At 39.6% G+C, this 21,853-nt stretch overlaps 1 protein-coding gene and 1 pseudogene across 1 annotated transcript; both read right to left on the bottom strand.

Moving 5' to 3' along the window:
- Window positions 1-398: 398 nt before the first annotated feature.
- LOC134794439 (organic cation transporter protein-like) lies at window positions 399-11,370 on the bottom strand. Its single transcript, XM_063766251.1, has 7 exons — window positions 11,098-11,370; window positions 10,442-10,673; window positions 5,099-5,183; window positions 4,372-4,542; window positions 1,661-2,302; window positions 1,180-1,361; window positions 399-555 (listed from the first exon to the last, which is right to left on the bottom strand). The coding sequence occupies exons 1-7, from the start codon at window positions 11,346-11,348 to the stop codon at window positions 400-402; spliced, it is 1,719 nt and encodes a 572-aa protein (XP_063622321.1). The 5' UTR covers window positions 11,349-11,370; the 3' UTR covers window position 399.
- A 4,190-nt stretch (window positions 11,371-15,560) lies between these two features.
- LOC134794596 (sucrose-6-phosphate hydrolase-like) lies at window positions 15,561-21,540 on the bottom strand (annotated as a pseudogene).
- Window positions 21,541-21,853: the final 313 nt, after the last annotated feature.

Genomic DNA, 21,853 nt, shown 5'->3' with positions numbered 1-21,853 from the left:
GGAATATATTTTTTATTTATTCGGAAATGTAGAATCTCAATAACAAACACACTTCGGTATATAAATTAAAACTAAACTAAACCTATCTTAACCTATATGGGGTCTAGATTACAAATATCCCCTATGATTAGATTAACACAGGTTAAATTAAATTTTTGTTCGTACATTTGCACTTGAACGGGGCAAAGCCGCGGACGGACGGACAGACGGACGTGGCGAAACTATAAGGGTTCCGAGTTGACTACCAAACCAGGCAGGTGACTATTAACAAATGATTTCAGTTCCGATTGGCATTATCAATGGACAGTAGTCATCTTGGCTCCCTCCCCCCCCCCTGTTCCAATATCCATCAGAAAGTAATTTAGTCGCTACAAGGCGCAGAGTTAGCTGAATCAGACTCTATTTCGGCTGCTTCTTCCCAATGTTATCAGCCTCGTCCATGGTGTCCGGAAGCGTGGTGCCAAGCGTCTCCGGAGTCACGAACACCAGCGCCCCGGACACGAGCGCGAAACAGCCGAACAGCACAAATGGGAACTCGTCGAATGTTGAGTCGGCCTGTGGGAACAATAAGAAGATAAGTCTCACCTGCTGACAGACTCAAATTTTGAATCAACCTAAAGGCGTAGCATAAGCAATGTTTCAGGTGACTCCGCTATGCTGTGACCTCCTCTTGACACCACCTTTAACTTTGACCAACGGTGACCTTTTGTCTTACAAATAAGGTTTACCTAAGTATTGTCAGTGTAGAGTTTGTAGACAATGTTTTTGTTTCGTCTTTATAATAAGTAGCTATAGTAAGAGAACCTCTAACTCTAATGATATGGTTATGGCGATACTTGGTTGGTTACAGTTCTGTAGCCGTACCACGAGTTGACACTTGACGTTTACGTTAGCGACTGCGTAAACTTGTAAACTTGATCGCAGTTCATCTCGATCGCAATTACCTATGTATTGGTCCGATAGAGAGGGAATGCGATCGAGGTCACGCAGTCACTAACGTAAATGTCAAATATCAACTTGTGGTAGCCGTGCTGGTGAACACATATATCTTACAATGGCAGAAGTGACAGGAGCCAAGACGGAGCCGATCCTGCCGATTATTGAGGAGAAGACGTACAGTCTATGGTGGTACTTGGTTGGATACCTATCAGTTATCACGTAAGACCATAATTATCTTACCATGGCAGGAGTGAGAGGAGCCAGAATAGAGCCAATTCTACCGATCATAGAGGAGAAAGCGAACAGGCTGTGGCGATACTTGGTCGGGTACAGTTCGGCGGTGTACACGTAGACCGCCGTCATCACCATCGCGATGGCGTACTTGCCGATCAGGTATACTGTCAGAGATAGCCCGTAGTAACCTACAAAAAACAATAATTAAATCAACATTTTATGTCCTCCTAAATAATCTGATGTTTTCTGATTTGTTGAGACTTTGATCTAGGAAAGCTACTTGGTTTGAGCGCAATGCAATAATATATTATATAAGGATTACCTACAGAAACCCATATTAACATTAGAATGTTCAATTTAATATCAGAAAAATTATACTGTAATTCAAGACATCATCTTTGCTTGATCCTATAGGATTTGAGCATGATTCTAAAGGTATATTGTGTATCTATGTAAAATAATAATAAGAACTTAAGAAGTAGCTTACTTGCCGGCATGAAGACATAAGCCGCCTGGCAAGCAGCACACACCCAGAACGCTCCGATCAGCACCGGCTTTCTCCCGATCTTCCCCATCAGGAACATCGACGTCCAGTATCCAGGGATCTCCACCGCGGCCACCGCCACGTAGTTCAAGTAACGATTCCCTGACATGTTCACAGCATTGATTGACAGACCGTAGTAAATGAAAGTGTTTGTCACCCACCAAACAGGTGATACTATGCAGCGGATCAAGATCTGCTTATGTCTGAACACTTGAACTATTAACCAAGGCTCAGTAGCTTTTTCAAGTTCTTCTGTAGGTTTTTTCCTCTTCTCTTCTTCAGCAGACTCTCTCAAAGCTTGTAAAGATTTGTCAGATAAGCGCCCTCCGTTGACGCGCGCGGCTGTTTTAAGCACAGCTTCAGATTCCTCATATCTTCCCTTGCTCATGTACCAGCGGACGGACTCGGGGATGATCCAGAAGTAGAAGATGGTGATGAACATGGGGCTGTAAATGACTTGCGTGAGCCGCCGCCAGTCGTTCACGGCCCAGGCGAGAAGGCCGCAGCAGATGTTGCCGATGGAGAAGAAGGTGTTCATTGCGGCACCTCCTGCTACGCGTAGTCGTGGCCCCAGCAGTTCCATCACTGTGCGAGAACCAATATGTATAACAATTATTTAAGCAAATCATAATTATTAAAAAATCGTTAACATTGCGGACATGCTTGCCGAATGAGAAAGCCTGGTAGCTATTACTTGCAAATCATCTACCATGATGCAATAGGATAAATATGCTAAAAAACGATACGTTACGAGTAACATGTTCGCCTCTTCATCGTCTGCCCCCGGCCTGTCTCGTTCTAGCGAGTACCTTCAGTCAATAAACCTATTTAGCTTATTAGCACCTCTGCATACATTTTTGTATTTTGCAGGTGTTCTAAGCTAATAGGTTTGCAGACGACATGCGAAAGTGACAAATGATAGGACAGACAATAGATAAAAACGAGACCATGCTATCTGTGGAGGTCAATGACGATTACTAGGTAAGTATTTAAAGACCTAATCTTATCGTTATGCACTGCAATAAAATCCAGACAAACAATCGAATAGAACCTGATAATTAAACGATAAACTAAATATTTATGGCTGGATTTAGAAATATTTTGCATGTGCGTGGTGCGTGTAGCACATATTATTGGTAAGGTCACTGTGGGCAAGTCCGTCTACAAGGCAAGTCCGTCAACACGTTATAACTTTTGAATTTGAAGGCGTATGCGACTTTGGAGTCCAGTCGATTAACCCATTTTTCGCGCTAGTTCCGTCACTGTAAAACAGATGGCGCTGTGACAACCAACTTCAGAGCAATCTGCCTCAACAAGTCATTTCCTGTTTTGAACTCGAAGTCATAGTGCGACAGCCGTTCGAAAAAAAATTGTTAAAAATAGTTGCTGAAAAGATTGTGCATCAGAAAGTAACTACGTAGGTAGCATAAGAACCAGTTGTCTTTATTCTATTTTTAAAATATCAGAAATTAGCTTAGTTTTGTAATTATACGTTCCACAATTTATCATATTAAAATTTGACTAAGTTGGAAAGTCCGTCTATTATGTTCAAGGCAAGTCCGTCATATGCCGGACTTTCGTTAAATCATAGATTACCAACTGTTTTTGCGACTTTAATATTATAACGATTTGATAAGGTATCAAAAATCCTCCTGACTTTGCGCATGATGTTACTTTATTAAATTTTGATCTTAGTAAATTAAAAGAAACGATTATAATTCATTTTCAAATTACTATTGATCTTTTATTTCGGAAATCAAAAAAATAATTATATTTAATTATTTGCCAAAAAAGGTTTACCACCCCATTTTGGTAGTATATGCCGGACTTGCCTTTGTTTTAGAAAAATGGTGTTTATTTCGAATCTGAACCGTATATTAACAAGTTTAAAATACACTTTTCATTGTCTTGATCCGTTCTTTTTAGGAATTTAACTACGAACATATACGCACCCATAGATTGGCTGATATCATAACTAGACGGACTTCCCTTAAACTGCACGGGAAGTCCGTCTACTCGCCGAATTTTAAAAAATGCCATTGTTTTACTTAATTTGTGATTGAAATGATCTGTCACTAGGGCTAAACTATTAATTATTAAATTCTTCATCTTATGCGATTACAAGCAGTAACATAGGTGAATAATTAACGGAACTAGATCACTCCAAAGTCGAAAAAAAATAAAGTATGCCGGACTTCGCCACAGTGACTTACTACTCTTTGGTGTAGCATGTCTTCCAAAAGCCTACAACTGATATTAATAACCGATTGTCTAATTAATCCCTACTACAGCAGAAAATGAAAAAATATTGCTATAGAAAATGTAAATATATTTATTTTATATGCTATAGAAACTGTAAAAATAATAATTAAAAAAAATTAACAAGCGCAAGGCAAGTGTGTTGAATCTAGCTTAATTTCCCAAGTCTGAAAAGGTGACCTTAATAAAGTCTGAGTGATAGTTATAACGATGTTAATGACAAAAGAAGACCAAATAACAAATTGAAAGGATCTTTACCTAGTATAAACAGAACCAAAGGTGGCGTGAAGGAACTGCATGGAGCAGAGAGAGCATGTATGAGTTGACCCACGAGCGGAGCAATTCCATCGTACACAAACGAGGAGACGAAGCAATGTTAAATAAAATCTACTTACCGAGAATATAGGCGCAGGAGAACACTCCAGAACCAAACGTAGCTTCAAGGAACTGGAGAAGAGTGAAGGGCACGTAGGCGTTGACCCACGAGCGGAGCAACCCCAGGACAGCGCGGCTGATTGCGTTCAGGGCTAGAGATGTACGGCGACCCCATCGGTCTGACACGAAACCTGCGCAAATGTAATGGTAAGTATTATAATGTCATCCATCAATTGAAAGATTGGATTAAGATAAACAAAATTTTTGGGGGTATCAAGGAGCTGCATGTATGATTTTTTTATCGCATGCATCACAGGATTCACAGGTACCGCCAGTCGGTGGAGAGGGTCCAGATCCTAGACTTCTACACATTCTATTATAGGGCATTAATCATTTATTTATTATTGATCAAATAAGTAACACAGCATTACAGTATAAAACCAAGGCACTGAGAAACTACAAAATTAACTAAACATTAGATTTGGGCGACGCGACGACGTATCATGAAACACTATTAACACGTAAGTATAAGACTACTTACCCCAGAACATTGTATTTTCGCGCTCTCTTAAAATCAGTTTTAATACAAGCGTACCTAAACTTTATTTTCGTTGAAGAAAGACTATAAGCAAATATTTTATTTCAAAGTAAGACTTAATCAGTTTTATAATAAGTAAATATATTTGGCAACCAACTTTCGAAATACCTTCTTTCACTGTTTTCTGTGTATGTCAGATGAACTTGTACCTGTGATGGGTAGAGCGGTGAGTGTGCCGAATGTGTGCGCAGAGCCGATGAAGGAGCGCATCCATTCCTGACACGCCAATCCGAACTGTAAAGCAAACACACTTTCAACTCTTGCACAGCAGCTAACCATCCGGCCATCCCAAATATCTCTGGAGTATTGAAGCCTTAGCAAGCTCGGCTCTCCATACAAAAGTAAATAGTTACGCTCTCATTTTAAAACGACTAGCTAGATTGCTCTGAAACTTTGAACTTACAATAGGATAAGGTAGGTATATCTAAAGTGAAATAATAAATATAGTATAATATAGTAGTGTTTCTACTTGAAATAAAAACAAATTAAATATTTTCTGAAAATAATTTAATTTGTTCTAATACTTCTAATAGTAAAGGTATTTAATTGGATCCTGTAATTAGTTTAAATATGTAGCTTCAGATACCATAGTTAAAAAAATACAGCGAATTTAAGTTCTTCATGCAAAATTTGTTTTTGCTCTATTTCGTTTGTGTTATAAACTGGAACTAGCTATATAAACTAATTACAGGACTAGTATAGACTGTATGTGTGTGTGTGTGTCATGTCATTGTTATGTGCAAAGGAGATCGTCGATTTTGGGCCCAGAGTAAACCATCACGTATATGGTATGTAGTGAATAAAAATAAGATTTGACATTGTAGTGAATAAAAATGTGATTTAACGTTAGGCAGAATGTAAGGCAGGAAAAGTGATGTTTCTAACTGATTTCGCTAATTAATGGAAATAGTGCCACGGGTAGGATTTGCCGTAAAACATTGGACTTTTGGAGTACAAGGGTCCTCTTGTTGAATCAACCTGGTTATTGGGAGCCTAGTGGGATGTTGAGAAAAGATAAGGCCAAATAAATAACACGCAATTTAATTATGTATACTAATTTGATACATGGCACACCGCCTAAGCGGGCGCTAGGAACAATGTGATATAACTGTGCAAGCCATCGGCGGCTGCAGGCCGACGCTATGGTAATTCTTAACCTACGATCGCGAGACGGACGAAACGCGGAGTTTTGGCCAAAACCTAAAACGAAAGTCTAGTGCACTCACGGATACCGGGTGTAGCTTTCATCCTGGAACTTAGCGTAGCAGGTAGAACATTGTAGGCCGGCGGCAGGCGTTCATCGAGCCCCAGCTGTGACAAGCTAAGGCGAGAACAACCCGCGGCGCTCGGAGTTTCACGGGAAGGACCCGCGCGAAGACACCTTGGAATCGTCGGACGGCAGCATAGCCATCCGACACACGGCCTGCAGATCAGGGCCGCGTCCTACGGCGTGGAAGCAGCGTCAACATGATGCTCAGCAGAATCGGGGGCGCGCAACGACGCGCCAGGAGACACGACCACCAGCCGTGCTTATGTCCATCGGCGACACGGGACGCACTGGGTAAATTACGCGCACAATTCACGCACAGCGTTATACGCACATTACAAATCGGTCTCCCACCAGCCGGACCAGGCGGCGGAAGGAGACGAGGCAATTCCTTTTAATCTTTAACCAGGAGCCATCTACATGCTAGCGTATCCCCATTCCAAGTGTAAGTGACAGTTCCAAATCTCCACCTACCGGTCACGTCGCGTTTCGATTCACCTCAACACATTAAACGTCAAGCTAACTTAAATCTTTTCCAAATCAAATAATTCTCCAAACATATTACTGTTCATTAATACTTGTAGTATTTTAAGTGGTTAATAATAATTATGAATAATTACATCCTTTATTACTGTTTTCTACATTGTTTCATTCAGAATATCTTCCTTCCAATGCGGTAACTGAACGCGTGATCTTATAGCTGTCATCGCGCCTTGACACTTAGAACTACCTAACGAAAGTCTTTTTTATGTTTCTAAATAGTTTCATAAATGATTCCAAAATACTAATTAAATCAGGATGTGACCTATTTGAGCAGTTAGAGTGAATCACGAGGATCATTTTCGTGTGCATAAAGTCTAGTTCTGTGCAGCACTTTTCATGCAATTTGGATGACAAGTTTCGCCAAAATGGCGTGCTCTTTGGACTTGTTTCTTCGAAACTAGTTAGCCAGGAGGCAGGATATGTTAATCAACCTGCAGCTAGGAAGGTACGTTACCGTTTTACATAAGTGTCATAGTGTGTGTGTATAGTGTGTATGTTATTCTGTCGAAAATGCGACACTAATGTTGTACAGGTTATGTTGTATGAGAAAGTATATGTTTGCTATAGGAAATTATGTAGCATCGCTACAGGTACAGACTATTACAGTAATGAAATACGCATTTTATTACTGAAAAAGATATAATATTGGGTAAAAATGAAACGGGAATTAGAAATATATAATTAAAAGACATTATATTATTCATTTCCGTAAATCAATGTATTATATATTAACAAAAGCCTTGCCGTCGTCAACATCGTTATTAGCATTGACATAACGCTCAAATTCACACAAACCGTGAGGTTTTTTCACTAAGGAGTTATAAAATCTCACTGCATTAAACTATGAGGTGGGTAAGCAAAGAGAATAGATAGTATAGAGGGGTCCTGTCATTGTAAATTTTGTGGTCGCAGTAAATTTACTGCCATCTTTTATAATAAAAAAAATTATATATATGGATAAATGATTTTATTATTTTTATATCATTTTGACCCATGTTCATTCACTGATATCTATGTGTTAAAATTGTTAAATATAAAACGGTGTCGTCACGCCATCTAGCCGAGCATAGGCTAAAGGTGTGTGCGCCATCTATCCAAGAATGACTTTTTCTTGATTTCCGAGGCACGTTTTTTCCTTAGACTTTATTCATCTTATACGAAGTTACATATGTCTTTGCTTTGCCATAAGTCATAGTTGACATAAGTGCGTTTCGATACTATTCAAAATATTATTGGTGTCATTCATTATTTATTTAATACGGTATGTACTTTTAAATTCTAAATCGACTGTAAAAATGCCTAAAATAAGTAGTTAAGAAATATAGTCATTTGAATTTTTATTTAGTTACATAGTTTGGAGATTTAAACGAATTCAGAATACGACGATATCATGCTACTTTTATTTAACTAAACGCAAACATTATTAACAATCTGTCAAATATTTTCAAGTAACGCCAACCTTAAATAAACCTTAATTCATTGAAATAAGATTTAAAATGAATTTGTTCACTCGCCGTAGAAGTAACAAAGAACTTCCGAATAAGATCAATATATAACTTTTTGTTGAACGCGGATACGATTTCAGTTCCATTTACATGTCAGACTTTGTCTATTTTCTTTTAAAAATCAAAACACTTTTACAGAATAGTGTGAGTAGTATACGCTTTTGTATATAAAAGTTTTTCTTGTCATGTTCAAGTTTTTATTGCAGTATTTCTCAAAATTCCCGTTATATTTCGTGATTCTGTTTTTATCATCATAATCTAGCAATTATAACGATTAATTTCCTATATATATTACATGTATACGTTCAATTTGCGAGTGGGCCCAAACGCCTAAGAAAATCGACGATCTCCTTTTCATTATAATCCAACACGTAGTTTTAAAATGAGAACGAAACTCCGTTTGTATATATACCTCTACCAGTGTAAAGTTGGAAACATTGCTCTAGACTATACGATAATTAGGTACCTACCTAATAAAATTGTTGTATCTATGTTAGTCACGAAAAAAATATAAAACTTGTAGTAAAAAATATAAACCTAATAAAATTGTTGTATCTATGTTAGTCACGAAAAAAATATAAAACTTGTAGTGTTCAAGGAAGTAAGTAAAATGTACTTACCTATTTTTTATTGCTATCTGATGTAAATAACGATCAACAACGTTTTTTACGAGTAGGTAGGTATATACAAAGTTGCATCTAGATAACTCTACAATTTATCGTAATTATTGGGCGTATTCGCGTACGTTGATCATAAATTAGTTCATAAAACAATAATAATTAGCGGGAGTTTTGTTATTGTTATTATTATATTTGTGCTGTAAATTCTTTAGATACGTATATAACTACGAGTATTATAAGTATAGCTTATTATTACTTAGCTGTTGTATACATTAGTAGACCGTAATATACCGTCAGTAGAATGAAAGGGTGGTGGGACCGACATATACAGGGTGAAATTTAAATCACTGGCCATTTTCATTCCAGGCACTAGGTTACACTTAAGGAATCTATTTAGCGAAAAAAAAGAGTACATTTTTTTTAAATTTTCATTTTTCAATTTTTAAATACTTTCCACGAGTCGTGGTCACCCTATTACCACAAATGTAAACAAACCTAATAGTAGGTTTTAACAACAACATCAGCAAAACCCTTATCTGACCTTCACTAAACCTTATAATCGTTGCAATAGGGTCCACCTAGTTAGTGTTGGCGATGGTAGGCAGGTTTATCAATTTCGAGGGTAGTCTAAACCATTCCGCGCTAGCGGTAAACATAACGGTTAGCATAAATGATTAGTCACTCGTCACTCGCCAACCTTAAAATAATAATCGCGCGCGTACTAAGGTTTAAAAAAATGTTTTCGAACCGGGAATATTAGGAAATGGTACGGTGTTATTTATTAAGTGGTGAGTGTTTACGTGGTGCACAAAGATTAAGTATACGAAATGGAATCAGTTCCACGCCTTCGCAGACAAGGATTGAATCCAAGAGTACCATCTCGTGGGACTTTCGTTAATTGCGTCGACTTTTAATCAAATGTAAGTACATAAGATGATTAAATTTTTTAAATACGCCTGAATGCAAAGATTCCTGACCTAGTTTTTACTCATTGTTTTTAAGCCACGGACGTTTTGTTAATAATCATTAGTCAGAAATAATATTTTAGATTAAAAATGGGTTGCCTTTGCATTTTGATGGCTCTAAGCCCGTTAAAGTATGAAGGAAAAATTAGCAACTTATGTACTTAGGTAAGCGTCTTATCTCGCTGCAATAGGGTTCATAATTGGTGACGCGATTGCAAACAGCGGGAGGGGCGGGGTGTCAATGACCTTAACTGATAAGAGAGAAGCGGGTGTAGTGGGTAGTTGTCGGTTCACCATAACGTACGAGGTTTTTAGGACAACTTGATGATGAGTTATTTCGAAAAAAATGTACTGAGCGGTATTAAAAGAAAAAACACGTGTTTAATATTTTTTCGAGTTCTTTCGGGTGTTTCAATTTGGCCAGTGAATTAAATTTCACCCTGTATATCTGACTGAATGCCAAGTTAACTCTGCACAGATATTGCGATGACAGTCTGGAAGTGCCGAAATATGACGTATCTCGTAACACTTTAATTGGCACTTTAAATTCGGTGCAAGTTTAGCTTAGAGAGACAGGTAAAAAGTAACTCACATCATACACAATAGTATCCGTGTTCTCATAAACGTGTTCCTCACAATCGACGAGGGTATCCCTGTCGAACAGGTCAGCAGGGCATGTAGCAGAGCTCCCACCGCCAGCCGAGACGTTGGCGAAGCGCTGGCACCCGTCGAACGAGCTGCCGGAGGCCGGGACGGCGTTCAGGATCCACGAGGGAGAGAACTCGGCCGGCTGGTCGGAGGATTCGCATTCGGGGATGAGGCATCTGGAGAATAATAATTACGATGAGATTCGTTTCTGCCTTCCTTACTTTCTTAAGCAGGAAGTACAATGCGAAACATGCAGCATAGGTACGCAAAAAGCATAAAAATGTAGCAATGACACTCTCTTGTGACTTTATAAAACGGATAAGAAAGTCAAATATTTTTATGCGCTTCGCTGTGCAAGATATTTATACAAGTGACTACTTATATTAACTTTTAAACTAGGTAAGTATTAAAATACTTACGCACAGTTGCACAAAATACCACTATTTAATTCTACAAATAAAATTGTTACAGACGCGCTTATTGTGCCAGATGTACCTACTTCTAAATTCTGAGGAATTTGTGACTAGATAAATATTAAATTTTCAATATTTTTCAAACAAAAACCCTTAATATTACTATGATTAAAACTTTAAAACCAACCTCGTGTTAATCCTGCCCGTCGTAAACACGTATTCGCTGGACGCTATCCCACTGAAGATGACGACTAGAGCTGCCAACACGATCGTCCTGACCTGGAACCATCCGAACTCTCCTATCTCCTCCACTAATATCTTGTCCAGATCTACTCCAGTCTTCGTTTCATCTTCCACCTTTACATAGGCACTTTCATCATCCGTTGCGTTCGCTAGATTCTTTTTTAAATCTACGCCTGTCTTCGGACACTGCTCCATTTTATTGTATCTTTATTATTTTTGCAGTCGTCCGGGACGATTCACCTCAAGGTACCGAATAACCCATAAAACCGTTCATTACAACGCCATTGATAAAGTGATTGTGATTAGAATGTGAAGCAATAATTATTTATTAAAACTTATCTTTATTTATAACGTCTGGCTTTGTGCAAGGCGAACGTGCAAGTCATGGTGGTGCAAAGTTGGATAAGATTTTACTATTTTACTAATCATTGTAGGTATTGGCAAGGTACGAAGTCGGTGGAGGGAGAAGTGGGGCTGATTGTTACAAACACGTAATCTTATGGGATGTCTTACATTAGTTACATTAGTACTAGCGGCAGCCGTTTAAATTAATTTTATTTCATAAGATTTAACGTAGAAAAACCCACGAAACGAGGGCAGCACCCATCGTGCACCTAGCGAATAGTCGGACCACTTTAAAAGATATTCTCTGCTAAGAGGGACAGAGAAAGGTAAACGCAAAAAGTTATCGGAAAAGGGACAAATCTAATACCACAAAAACAATTAATTGACACTATTGACAGCATTCTGTTACATGTAATATGTAACAAAATGGAAGTCTCGCAACCACAATTGTAAAAACCGCATCAAATATAAAACCAAGTCGTTACGTTTCGCAGCTCACAAGTGCCGCACAATTATTGAGCTTCGCCGTATACCTGACCAGTTTACCACTTAGCATAACTTGCGTTGTCGCACTTGTAGCGCGCGACTCCATGCTTAAAGTCGCGCTTGCTACATGGAGTCACAACGCAAGTCATGGTTGGCGGTCTGGAGAAAAATGCGGAGTTACCTGCGAACCTTCACAGTGAAGCACTAGAATGTCTAGAACTAGAAGAGTCTGACCAGCTAGTAGGAAGGCGCCGCGCTAAGTATGAGCATCAATAACGGCCTCCTAGCCTAGTCGGTCGTGTCGTGAGCCTGCCTGCCATCCCGGGTTCGAATCCCGGTAAGGACATTTATTAGTGAGTTTATCACGGATGTTATCTATGTATATAAGTAGTATGTATTTATCTATACGTATGTGGGTAATTCTTATTCTTATGCTTTTTTTGTGTTACATGTGTTACATAGCATATATTTTTAAGAAAATAAGTAAACTCTATATCAATATACTTAGCAATTTACCTCTAGTTTTAGGTCAACCTAAATGTATTGTCCTAAGAGTATTAAAAACATATAAAAAAAAAACACAACGGGTTGCACTCCGGAAGTGCCGGCAGAAGTGAAAACTCAACGACATTGTAACTCAAAACATTAATAACAGGGCCATATAGTGCAAAATGTCTGCAGCACTATGTTTAATTGAGGTTAACGCCATCTAGCGTTGTATCGTCGCATTACTTGAAACCCCTAAGCACATCACTGTGGGTACTACTGGTACTACCGTTATATTAATACCAGTTTGAGGGAAACTCACTAGATGGCATTTAAATCAAAAAACAATGACATTGTCCGTCACACATAACATAAGTCACGCAAGCGCCCTGCGCCGCCTACATGAAACAGCAGGCTCAGGCATACATTTTCGCCGTGCGGTAGAAAGAGAGGAGAGACGCCTTACGCGTTACGCCTTACGCTGTCTCGAGTTTATAATTTTTTCCCCACCTCAAAAAGTACACAGCGCCGCTAAAAAAGTTTTCACTTCAAAAAAATTACAAGTGCGAAATGTCACGGCCCGTGTAGTGTGACTTCCCCGGATTTTGTGATATTATATATATATATTTTTTTAATATGAAGTGATTTAGCAATAATTTATATCAAATATAAAACACTAATCCCTGTTCTACAACACTGTTTAAAAATTGTGTGGATATATAACGACTTTATATAATTTTCAACATCATACATTTTGTGATCAGTATTCCTGTCACCACCGCGTGTGGTAATATAAACATGCGGTACTCGGTAGAAAATTATCTTTACTACTGGCAGCCTTATTAAAGTTTTTTTAGAACAGCAACACTGTGTTGTTGTCAAGTTTGCAAATGGCTGAAGGGAGAAGTTAAGTCGAAAATTATTTATTTGTGCTCATTTGAAAAAACGGTCAACCTTAACGCGTCACCGCCGTGTTTGAGTTTTAAAAGTAAGTAGCAGTTTCACGTTATTGTTTGTAACATAAGATATACCTCATACATTGGAGATTACTCTAATTATATAAGATTTGCAAAATAAAAGGAAATGTTTATGTAATATCGAACATGTTCCAAATTCTCACGACCGTGGCCTCAAAAATCTGTCACCGCCACGGACTTTTGAGTGCACGTTCGTGACATATAGACACATGGTCGTGACATTCTTAATTCGTTTGATTAATTTAGAGGCACATGCACTCTTCAAAAATTGATTTTTATTAGCTACAGATCATTTGCTATTATTGCCCGACTTCCAAAGCAAAAAAATGTTTTTCGCTTGTATGTATGTATGATGTGTATCGAATTCTTTGTCACGCTCTACAGCTTTTATAGTTTGACGGATTTCAACGTATGAGCAGTTATTAGGGTTGTCGTAGTCATAGGAGTGACTTAAAAGGCTATGTTAAAATTACTATATAAATCAAAATAGTCGAGTTGGCCGCCAAAATGCCGAAATGTCACGACTGAGGGACACTTTGTCACAACCGTGTTTATGTGCTAATTTTATTTACCTTGCCTGAGGGTTTTGAGCTTCACCATATGCATAAAAAAAATTCTTTTTGTATGTACTTTAGATATACAGGGTGTCCCAGAAATCGACGTCAAGCCGTAAACGGATGATAGACCAAGTCATAACAGTTATCATAAAAATCCAAAAAAAAACTAACTCATGTTCTTTAAAAAATATGGTCACTTTAAAAATTCACTAAAAAATCCACACCCTGTAATGGTTCTTTAACTTTTGCTACTACAAATTCCATAATTTATTCAATTTTTTTTATTATTATGTAATCTTGAATAATGCTTCTGTAGATTTTTGCCTAAAATTTAAAGCCAACTGCTATTACTTGGAAGAAAATTAAACTTTTTCAAAACCAAATTATTTCAATTTACTGTTTCGCCCAACTTTAACTGACTGTACTGAAAAAAAAAGTACTACGCTAGTTTGGCAAGTAACGTTAAAAACTGGCGCGATTAATAAGGATTCGAAAATGGTATAACACTTGCTAGATTACGTTTTAAATAATTGGTCAATTTTTTTTTTGTAAATAACCCCAGTTTTTCACAAAATGTCCATACTTTCTTAAAATGACTTTAGCTTACCTAAAGCTTTGCTCGACGCCGTTTCTTAGTTTGGTAGAGACGGGAAGAGTCATTTTGGAGTGTGAGCGAGATAAGAAATCAAATTTCCACGTAATTTAAGAGCAAGGTTATGATATTGACTCAATCTTTTTACTTTAATTTAGGACCAGTTTTCTCATTAGAAAAAAATTAAATAAAAAACAAATTATCAGATTTGATTTTTTTTTTACAATAAATGTTCAAACTGCCTTCCTTCAGCGGCAATGCACGCACGACATCTTCTTAAAAAAGATCGGGTTATTTTCCGGGCAAATCTTCCCCTATTTACAAATTCAACCGCCTCCGTTATTCTTTCCCGCAGATCAGCTATTTTCTCAATTGTTTTTGAGTACACTTTCTCTTTAACCGCTCCCCAGTAAAAAAAAATCTAGGGGATTTAAATCAGGCGAATGGGGTGGCCACAAGACTGTCCCAGCGCGCCCTATCCACCTGAGCGGGTATTCTTCATCAAGATGTTCTCTTACTAAACGGGCATAGTGCGCTAGGCAGCCATCTTGCTGGAACCACATTTCTCTGAAAATGTACAGTGGCACGTCTTCTAATAAATCTGGTAAAGTATTTTGAAGAAAATCCAAATAAACTTGTCCATTCAAAAACTCTGGCAGCTCAAAAGGTCCAATTATTCTGCCATTTAGTATCCCGGTCCACATGTTTACTTTAAATCGATACTGTGACTTATCTTGCCTCATCAAATTTGGATTTTCTACATGCCACTCGTGCAAATTGTGCAAATTCATGTAGCCACCTTTTTTAAATGTTGACTCATCGGTCCATAAAATTTTCTCTAAGAATCGAGGGTCTTCTCTGTGTCTTTCTAACATCGTTTGGCAAAACGCAACTCTAGGAGCGTAATCCCGTGGTAGTAATGATTGTACTCGCTGTACATGATACGGGTGGAACTCGTTCTTTTTCAAGATTCGGTGGGCGGTACTCTTAGATACACCTGTGCTTGATTCGATTTGACGTACTGAAGTACTTGGGTCTTCTTGGACTGCTTGTAGTACGACGTCTTCGTACGGATTAGGATGTCTTCCGTCACCATGTACTTGGTTAGGGAATTGTCCCTCTGACAGTGAACGGTGCACATTGATAAAAACTCGATGATCTGGGTGACGATCATTCGGGTACCTCTCACGATAAAGTCTAGCTGCAGCATTGACGTTGCATCTGCATTCCCCATAAATGAGGTGCATGTTCGCATATTCCCGTGAAGTGTACACAGCCATGGTAGTACTACACAGTCACAGGATCAGCAACAGTCCAGAGTAAAGCACAGGTCCTCAGAAAGAGGCATTAAACAGTCCAAATCACACGCAATCAAGTCCAGAAAACAACGCAAAAAGTGGTAAGTACGAAATCAACACGAACTACGGAGATGCGCAGTAAACGAAGCAGCGTAACGTACTGATTTGTTGTGTGTGCGTCTGTGTTTGCGAAAATGAACAATAACTACTGCTGATAAACAAGACCAAGTGCGGGTAGTTCGAAAAACTCGCGCGGCTAGAAGATGTTGATGTCAACTTGAGCCAGTCTTCTCCGAGCCACGGGGACAACGCCGTCCTCGAAACGTCGGAGGTAAATCTTAAAACTTAAATACGCGATTAAGTCCCGTTGTGCAGTTTCAAAATGTTTAATAATTGTGAAAGTTTAAATCAGTGAATAACTACTGCTGTCTCACTCGCACTCATCGGTAATTTTGTATCTATCCGATAAAAGTGGCGTCACTCTCTGTCTCGCTCACACTTCGTAAAATGACTCTCCGTCTCTCTCGAACTAGAAACGGAGTTGAGCAAAGCTTTAGGTAAGCTAAAGTCATTTTAAGGAAGTATGGACATTTTGTGAAAAACTGGGGTTATTTACAAAAAAAAATTGACCAATTATTTAAAACGTAATCTAGCAAGTGTTATACCATTTTGAAATCCTTATTAAAGGCGCCAGTTTTTAACGTTACTTGCCAAACTAGCGTAGTACATTTTTTTTTCAGTACATTCAGTTAAAATTGGGCGAAACAGTAAATTTAAATAATTTGGTTTTGAAAAAGTGTAATTTTCTTCCAAGTAGGAGCAGTTGGCTTTAAATTTTAGGCAAAAATCTACAGAAGCATTATTCAAGATTACATAATAATAAAAAAATGACCGGTGGACCTGCTCGCGTCGGTGAACTGGTTACGATTCGGGGACCTCTTCGGAGAAACCGAGGGTTTTGCCTGTGCAATTGCGGACGAAGTGATGATGACGAACAACTATCGGAAATATATCCTGAAGGACGGTACGGTCGACATCTGTCGGGCATGCCGCCGTCCCGGAGAGTCACTCAGGCATATAATTTCCGGTTGTTCTCATCTTGCTAACGGCGAGTACTTGCACAGACATAATCTCGTAGCCAGGATTATTCACCAGCAACTTGCTCTTCTATATGACCTTGTGGACCGCGAAGTACCGTACTACAAGTACTTACCTGCGCCTGTTCTCGAGAATGGTCGTGCCACGCTCTATTGGGATCGATCTATCATCACTGACAGGACTATTGTAGCCAATAAGCCTGATATTGTGATAATAGATCGATCGCAACGTCGGGCCGTGCTCGTTGACATCACCATCCCCCATGATGAGAATCTCGTGAAGGCCGAGAAGGACAAGTCCAGTAAGTACCTAGACTTGGCTCACGAGATAACCGCCATGTGGGATGTTGATTCGACGATCATTGTCCCGATAGTCGTTTCAGTAAACGGTCTAATAGCGAAGAGTCTCGACCAACACCTTGAGGGACTCTCGCTAGGTGGTTGGATCAAGGGTCAGATGCAGAAGGCGGTGATCTTGGACACGGCGCGGATAGTCCGCCGGTTCCTCTCTCTGCAGCCCTGACCACCGGTAGCTTGGGCCTTGCCCCGCTGCTGGCGGCACCCTAGGTTAGGTTTTTTATAATGTGTTTATATTAATTTTTATGGTTTTGTAAGTGTTTTTATATTTTACTTTTATATTCATATTATAAAATAACCTAACTTAAGATGAGAAATGAATAAAAAAATTAGAATAAATTATGGAATTTGTAGTAACAAGAGTTAAAGAACCATTACAGGGTGTGGATTTTTTAGTGAATTTTTAAAGTGACCATAATTTTTAAAGAACATGAGTTGAATTTTTTTTTGTATTTTGATGATAACTGTTATGACTTGGTCTATCATCCGTTTACGGCTTGACGTCGATTTCTGGGACACCCTGTATATAACAATATGTGAAAAAAATATAAAAAAAAAAACTTTCTGGACACAATTTAAGAATCACCCATGTATATATCGTCGCCTAATAGTATCTATAGTATGTAGGTACCGTAAAATGGGGTGAGTAGGGTCAAAACTGAAATTCAAACCTCGATAACATTTTATTTTTACATAATGAAAACTGAATGGTGTATATAATAAGTGTTCCGGACGTTTGTATTTTAGTTTTTATTTTATTTTGGGTAGTTCAATTTCATAACTTTGACGATAAAGAGGAAAACCCACCTCACCCCGTAGTGCCGCGTATTTGGGGTGAGAGGGGTTTTCATACAAAGGTGATTTTACAAGATTGTTGGATCGATTTTTTTTATTATGCGTATTACTATAGCTCCATTTTAAATTGGAATACATTATTTTTGTAGCAGTAGCCTTAAAATCCCTTCTCACCCCCCTCTCAAACCTTCTCTCCCCATTCATAACCCACCTCTCCCCGCGAAACCTACTCACCCCGTTTTACGGTACAAGCTTTGCTTAGTTTAGGGCTAGATCGATCTGCGTAAGATTTTCCACCCAATACCGATGCTTTACTGGGGCTAGATATGAGCGCCGCGCCGGCGCGCCGCCGCCGCCGACAAAATTTACGCGCCGCCGCCGCCGACGCTGCGCTATCGGCGTGGCATCGGCGTGACCTTGTAAGATGCTACTACTTTCAGAGTCAGATAATATATATTTTATCTAGTTTAGATCTTTAACGGCGCCAGTCTGAATAGCTTATAGACATTCAAAAGGTATTTTAGGTCCATATAATTCTAAAATATCGATGGTAAATTCAAACTTTTCTGTTTGGTAACCGCGCTACTAGTGTTAGAGCAACGAAATGACTAATTTTGCCAGCTGGCTAGCTCATCCGTCATTCACCGCGAATTCAATTATTGCAAGCATGGTTTAAATGTCTTAAAAAGGTGTAAAAGGGGGTTAATTTCAGATATTAAGCGTTTTCACGCCCAAAGGTCCGGCCGTTGGCTTTGCACGGAAGGCATCGGAAACGGAATCAGGTCTCATTTTAAGCTTGGCCATTGTTCAAATTTCAAGCTCGCAGACTAATCTTTGGCCTCGCATCGCTCGCATAGAAGTAAGCCGCTATCTGAACCTCCAAGTTTTCGGCCCTGTTTGGAGCGTAACTTTTGGCCTCGCTTTTAAAATGCTTGGTTCTTCTCCAATCTTAGCTCCACTGCAGCACGGCCTTTGGCCTCGCACGAATGCACCTACAGGAGAGCCCCAGAGGTCTTTAACACTATGGCCACGGTCTTTATCGGCCTTCGGTCTTGTTTACACTGGACCAATTCCAAGCTCTGCCCTCTTGCAGCTTGGCCTTCGGCCTCGCACAGAAGCGCGCCGTAATCGGCACTCCGCGCATTCGGCCGTCAGCCAAGCTCACACTTGGCGTTCGATTCTAAGCTGTATGCTTACCTGCAGCTCAGCCTCTGGCCTCGGATGGGAAGGCGTCGGAATCTGGTCTTCGGTGTTAGGTGGAGCTCGGCCTTGGGCCTCACTTTTTGACATAAACTGGTTTGTTGGGTCGATATTGATTAATAACGGAGCTTGATTTTCCTCACTTCGGTTCTTTGGACAGTCGACCAGATGTTTCCCTGATACAGTCAATCCGCTACTTTTTACTTAGCACAATAGATAAGGGCCTCGCAAAGATCTTCCGGCCAGGGCCTCGCCAAGATTAAGACCGCCTCTGATGCCGCTCGATACCGTTTATACTATATAAAACTTTTTTCGTACCTTTATTCAATAAATTTTGCTTGCAATTGAAAAATGCACTTATTTTATAACTTTCTTACAGCAAAAACGTGTAAATTCGGTACAATTTTGGTTTGAATTCTTTTTTCATTAAACAAAGGTGTTTCAAGGCCACGCCGCCGATTCGCCGCCGCCGCCGACCGATTTTGACCGGCGCGCCGCCGCCGGCTAAATGCCTATCGGCGCTCATATCTAACTGGGGCACACAAAGTTCCTAGGCAGAAAGATTCGTAGGCAGGGTCACTACACTACCGACTAGGTAAGGAGGACATTAATTATTTATAAAGTTAATATTATTACCGTCGTCATTACTTAATACATCCACATGACCCACGGGTAAAAACAACAAAATAATAACATGCACTTTTATTTATATACGAGTATGCATTCATATAACATATATAGGTACAGTAACTGTAAAAATTTGTGCATATTTTTGAATAAGTTGGCTACACCCATAATTTTACAGTTGACTGTACATATTACATTTATGGGTATGAAATGAAAGCAAATTAAGTTTAACTGCATTCGGTTTCCGGATATGAAAAGACTAGACTCTTCATGTCGGTCGAGGCATAGTGCGTACAATGTCGCGTAGGTACCTTCAATACCGCTGCTCCACGTTGGTAAATGACCACGGCACCCTCAGGGAAGAATCGGCTCGAGAAAGTCACCTCGCCCTCTCCGCAGAACAGCTCAATAGAGCTCGCGTCCACAAAGATTCTCCATTTGAGCTGCCCTGAAGGTCTCCAATCCGTGCGACGTACACCGTCGGTCCCTCCGCGGTCCAACGTCACCTTGCCGTTCGCTGCATCGTAAGATATCGTCACTTTAACATTGTCCGACGCAATGTACAGTTTAAAGTCCTTACGACCGTCGGCAAGAACATTAACTTCTCCGGCTTTGTAACGAAGAGTATATTTTTTCTTAATCGCCGAAACTTGTTCTCCCTTGATTCTAGAAATTTCTCTTATGGGTATCTGCACAAGCTTGTTGTTTAATATTCTGAGCTCTCTTGGTATGGTCATAATACCAGTGAAACCATCGCTGGCTTCAGGGTATTTCTGTTCCCACATATCAAACCAGGCTATGGCGATACGGCGTCCAAGCTTATCCAAAGTGGTCTGAGTAGCATAAAAGTCATGTCCGTGGTCGAGCTCTACAAACTCCGGCGTCGGAGTAAACGTATGAGTTGAATAGTCAAAGTCGCCAATTATGTAACCCGTTTGGTATAAGTTATGGTATTTGTCCCCCGAAGGCACCATACCTTGAGGCGAAAATTGAAGTACGTATTTGCCGTCAACTTCAAAGAAGTCAGGGCATTCGTACATATACCCCAAAGTGCCGTTCGACTGTGCGAGAACAGAAACGTAGTCCCATGAAATCTTATCGTTTGAAGAGTAAAGAAGGGCCCTGCCATAGGTCCCGTTCAGAGAGTTGCCCAATACCATGTAATATGTACCTTCGTGTTTCCAGACTTTAGGGTCTCGTAAATCCGGCATGCTTATAGAACCATTGATGATGGGGTTGTTCGCATATTTAGTAACGGTGACGCCGTCCGTACTCGTGGCTAGGGCTTGACGGTTTATATGATCGGGTGTCTCTCCTGGGTAATTTACATTTCCGGTGAAGAACAAGTACATGGTCTTATTTTCGATTAGAGCGCTTCCAGAGAAGACGCCTGTTGCGTCGTACCACTGGTCAGGGTACATGGCGATCGGTTGATGTTGCAATTAAATGGATCTCGTTGTTGAAGATGCAGAATCCGTTGGGATCGTTCATCCAACCATACGGTGGGGCGAAGTGATAGCGGGGATAGTACCGATCTAGCACTTTCCCATTTGTATAAGATACGAATAGGAGCAGAGCAGCAGTTACCTTCAGTAAGCCCACCATCTTGGTTTCCTTGGAGAAGTTCAGTGATGCCGAATTTGATCTCGCTGTAGCTTTTATACCCGATATATTACAGCCTACGTCACTACAAATTTACATATATCAGCCTTTATTACTAATTGGCTACAGGTGTATCTACATTTTAACCCTTAATCAAACGGAACACTTTTTATGAGATTTTTTAAAACTAAGAATGGTTTTTAGGTAATTTGGGTGCGTAGATTACGAAAAAATATATAGAAAAAAATTAAGTGGGGAGGAAACGGGGGTTTTGCGGTGGG

The sequence above is a fragment of the Cydia splendana genome, chromosome 10 (assembly GCF_910591565.1).
Source record: "Cydia splendana chromosome 10, ilCydSple1.2, whole genome shotgun sequence".
Taxonomy (NCBI): Eukaryota; Metazoa; Arthropoda; class Insecta; order Lepidoptera; family Tortricidae; genus Cydia; species Cydia splendana.
This window is presented reverse-complemented; position numbering and strand designations above follow the sequence as displayed.

Bases quoted from the DNA above. Each gene is read 5' to 3' on its own strand.
- LOC134794439 (XM_063766251.1), bottom strand. From the start codon at position 11,348: ATGGAGCAGTGTCCGAAGACAGGCGTAGATTTAAAAAAGAATCTAGCG. The intron at 5,184-10,441 runs GTGAGTTACTTT...TTTGCTTTACAG, and splicing joins CGGATACTATTGTGTATGAT to TTCGGATTGGCGTGTCAGGA. The intron at 2,303-4,371 runs GTAAGTAGATTT...GTTCTCGCACAG, and splicing joins CTCCTGCGCCTATATTCTCG to TGATGGAACTGCTGGGGCCA.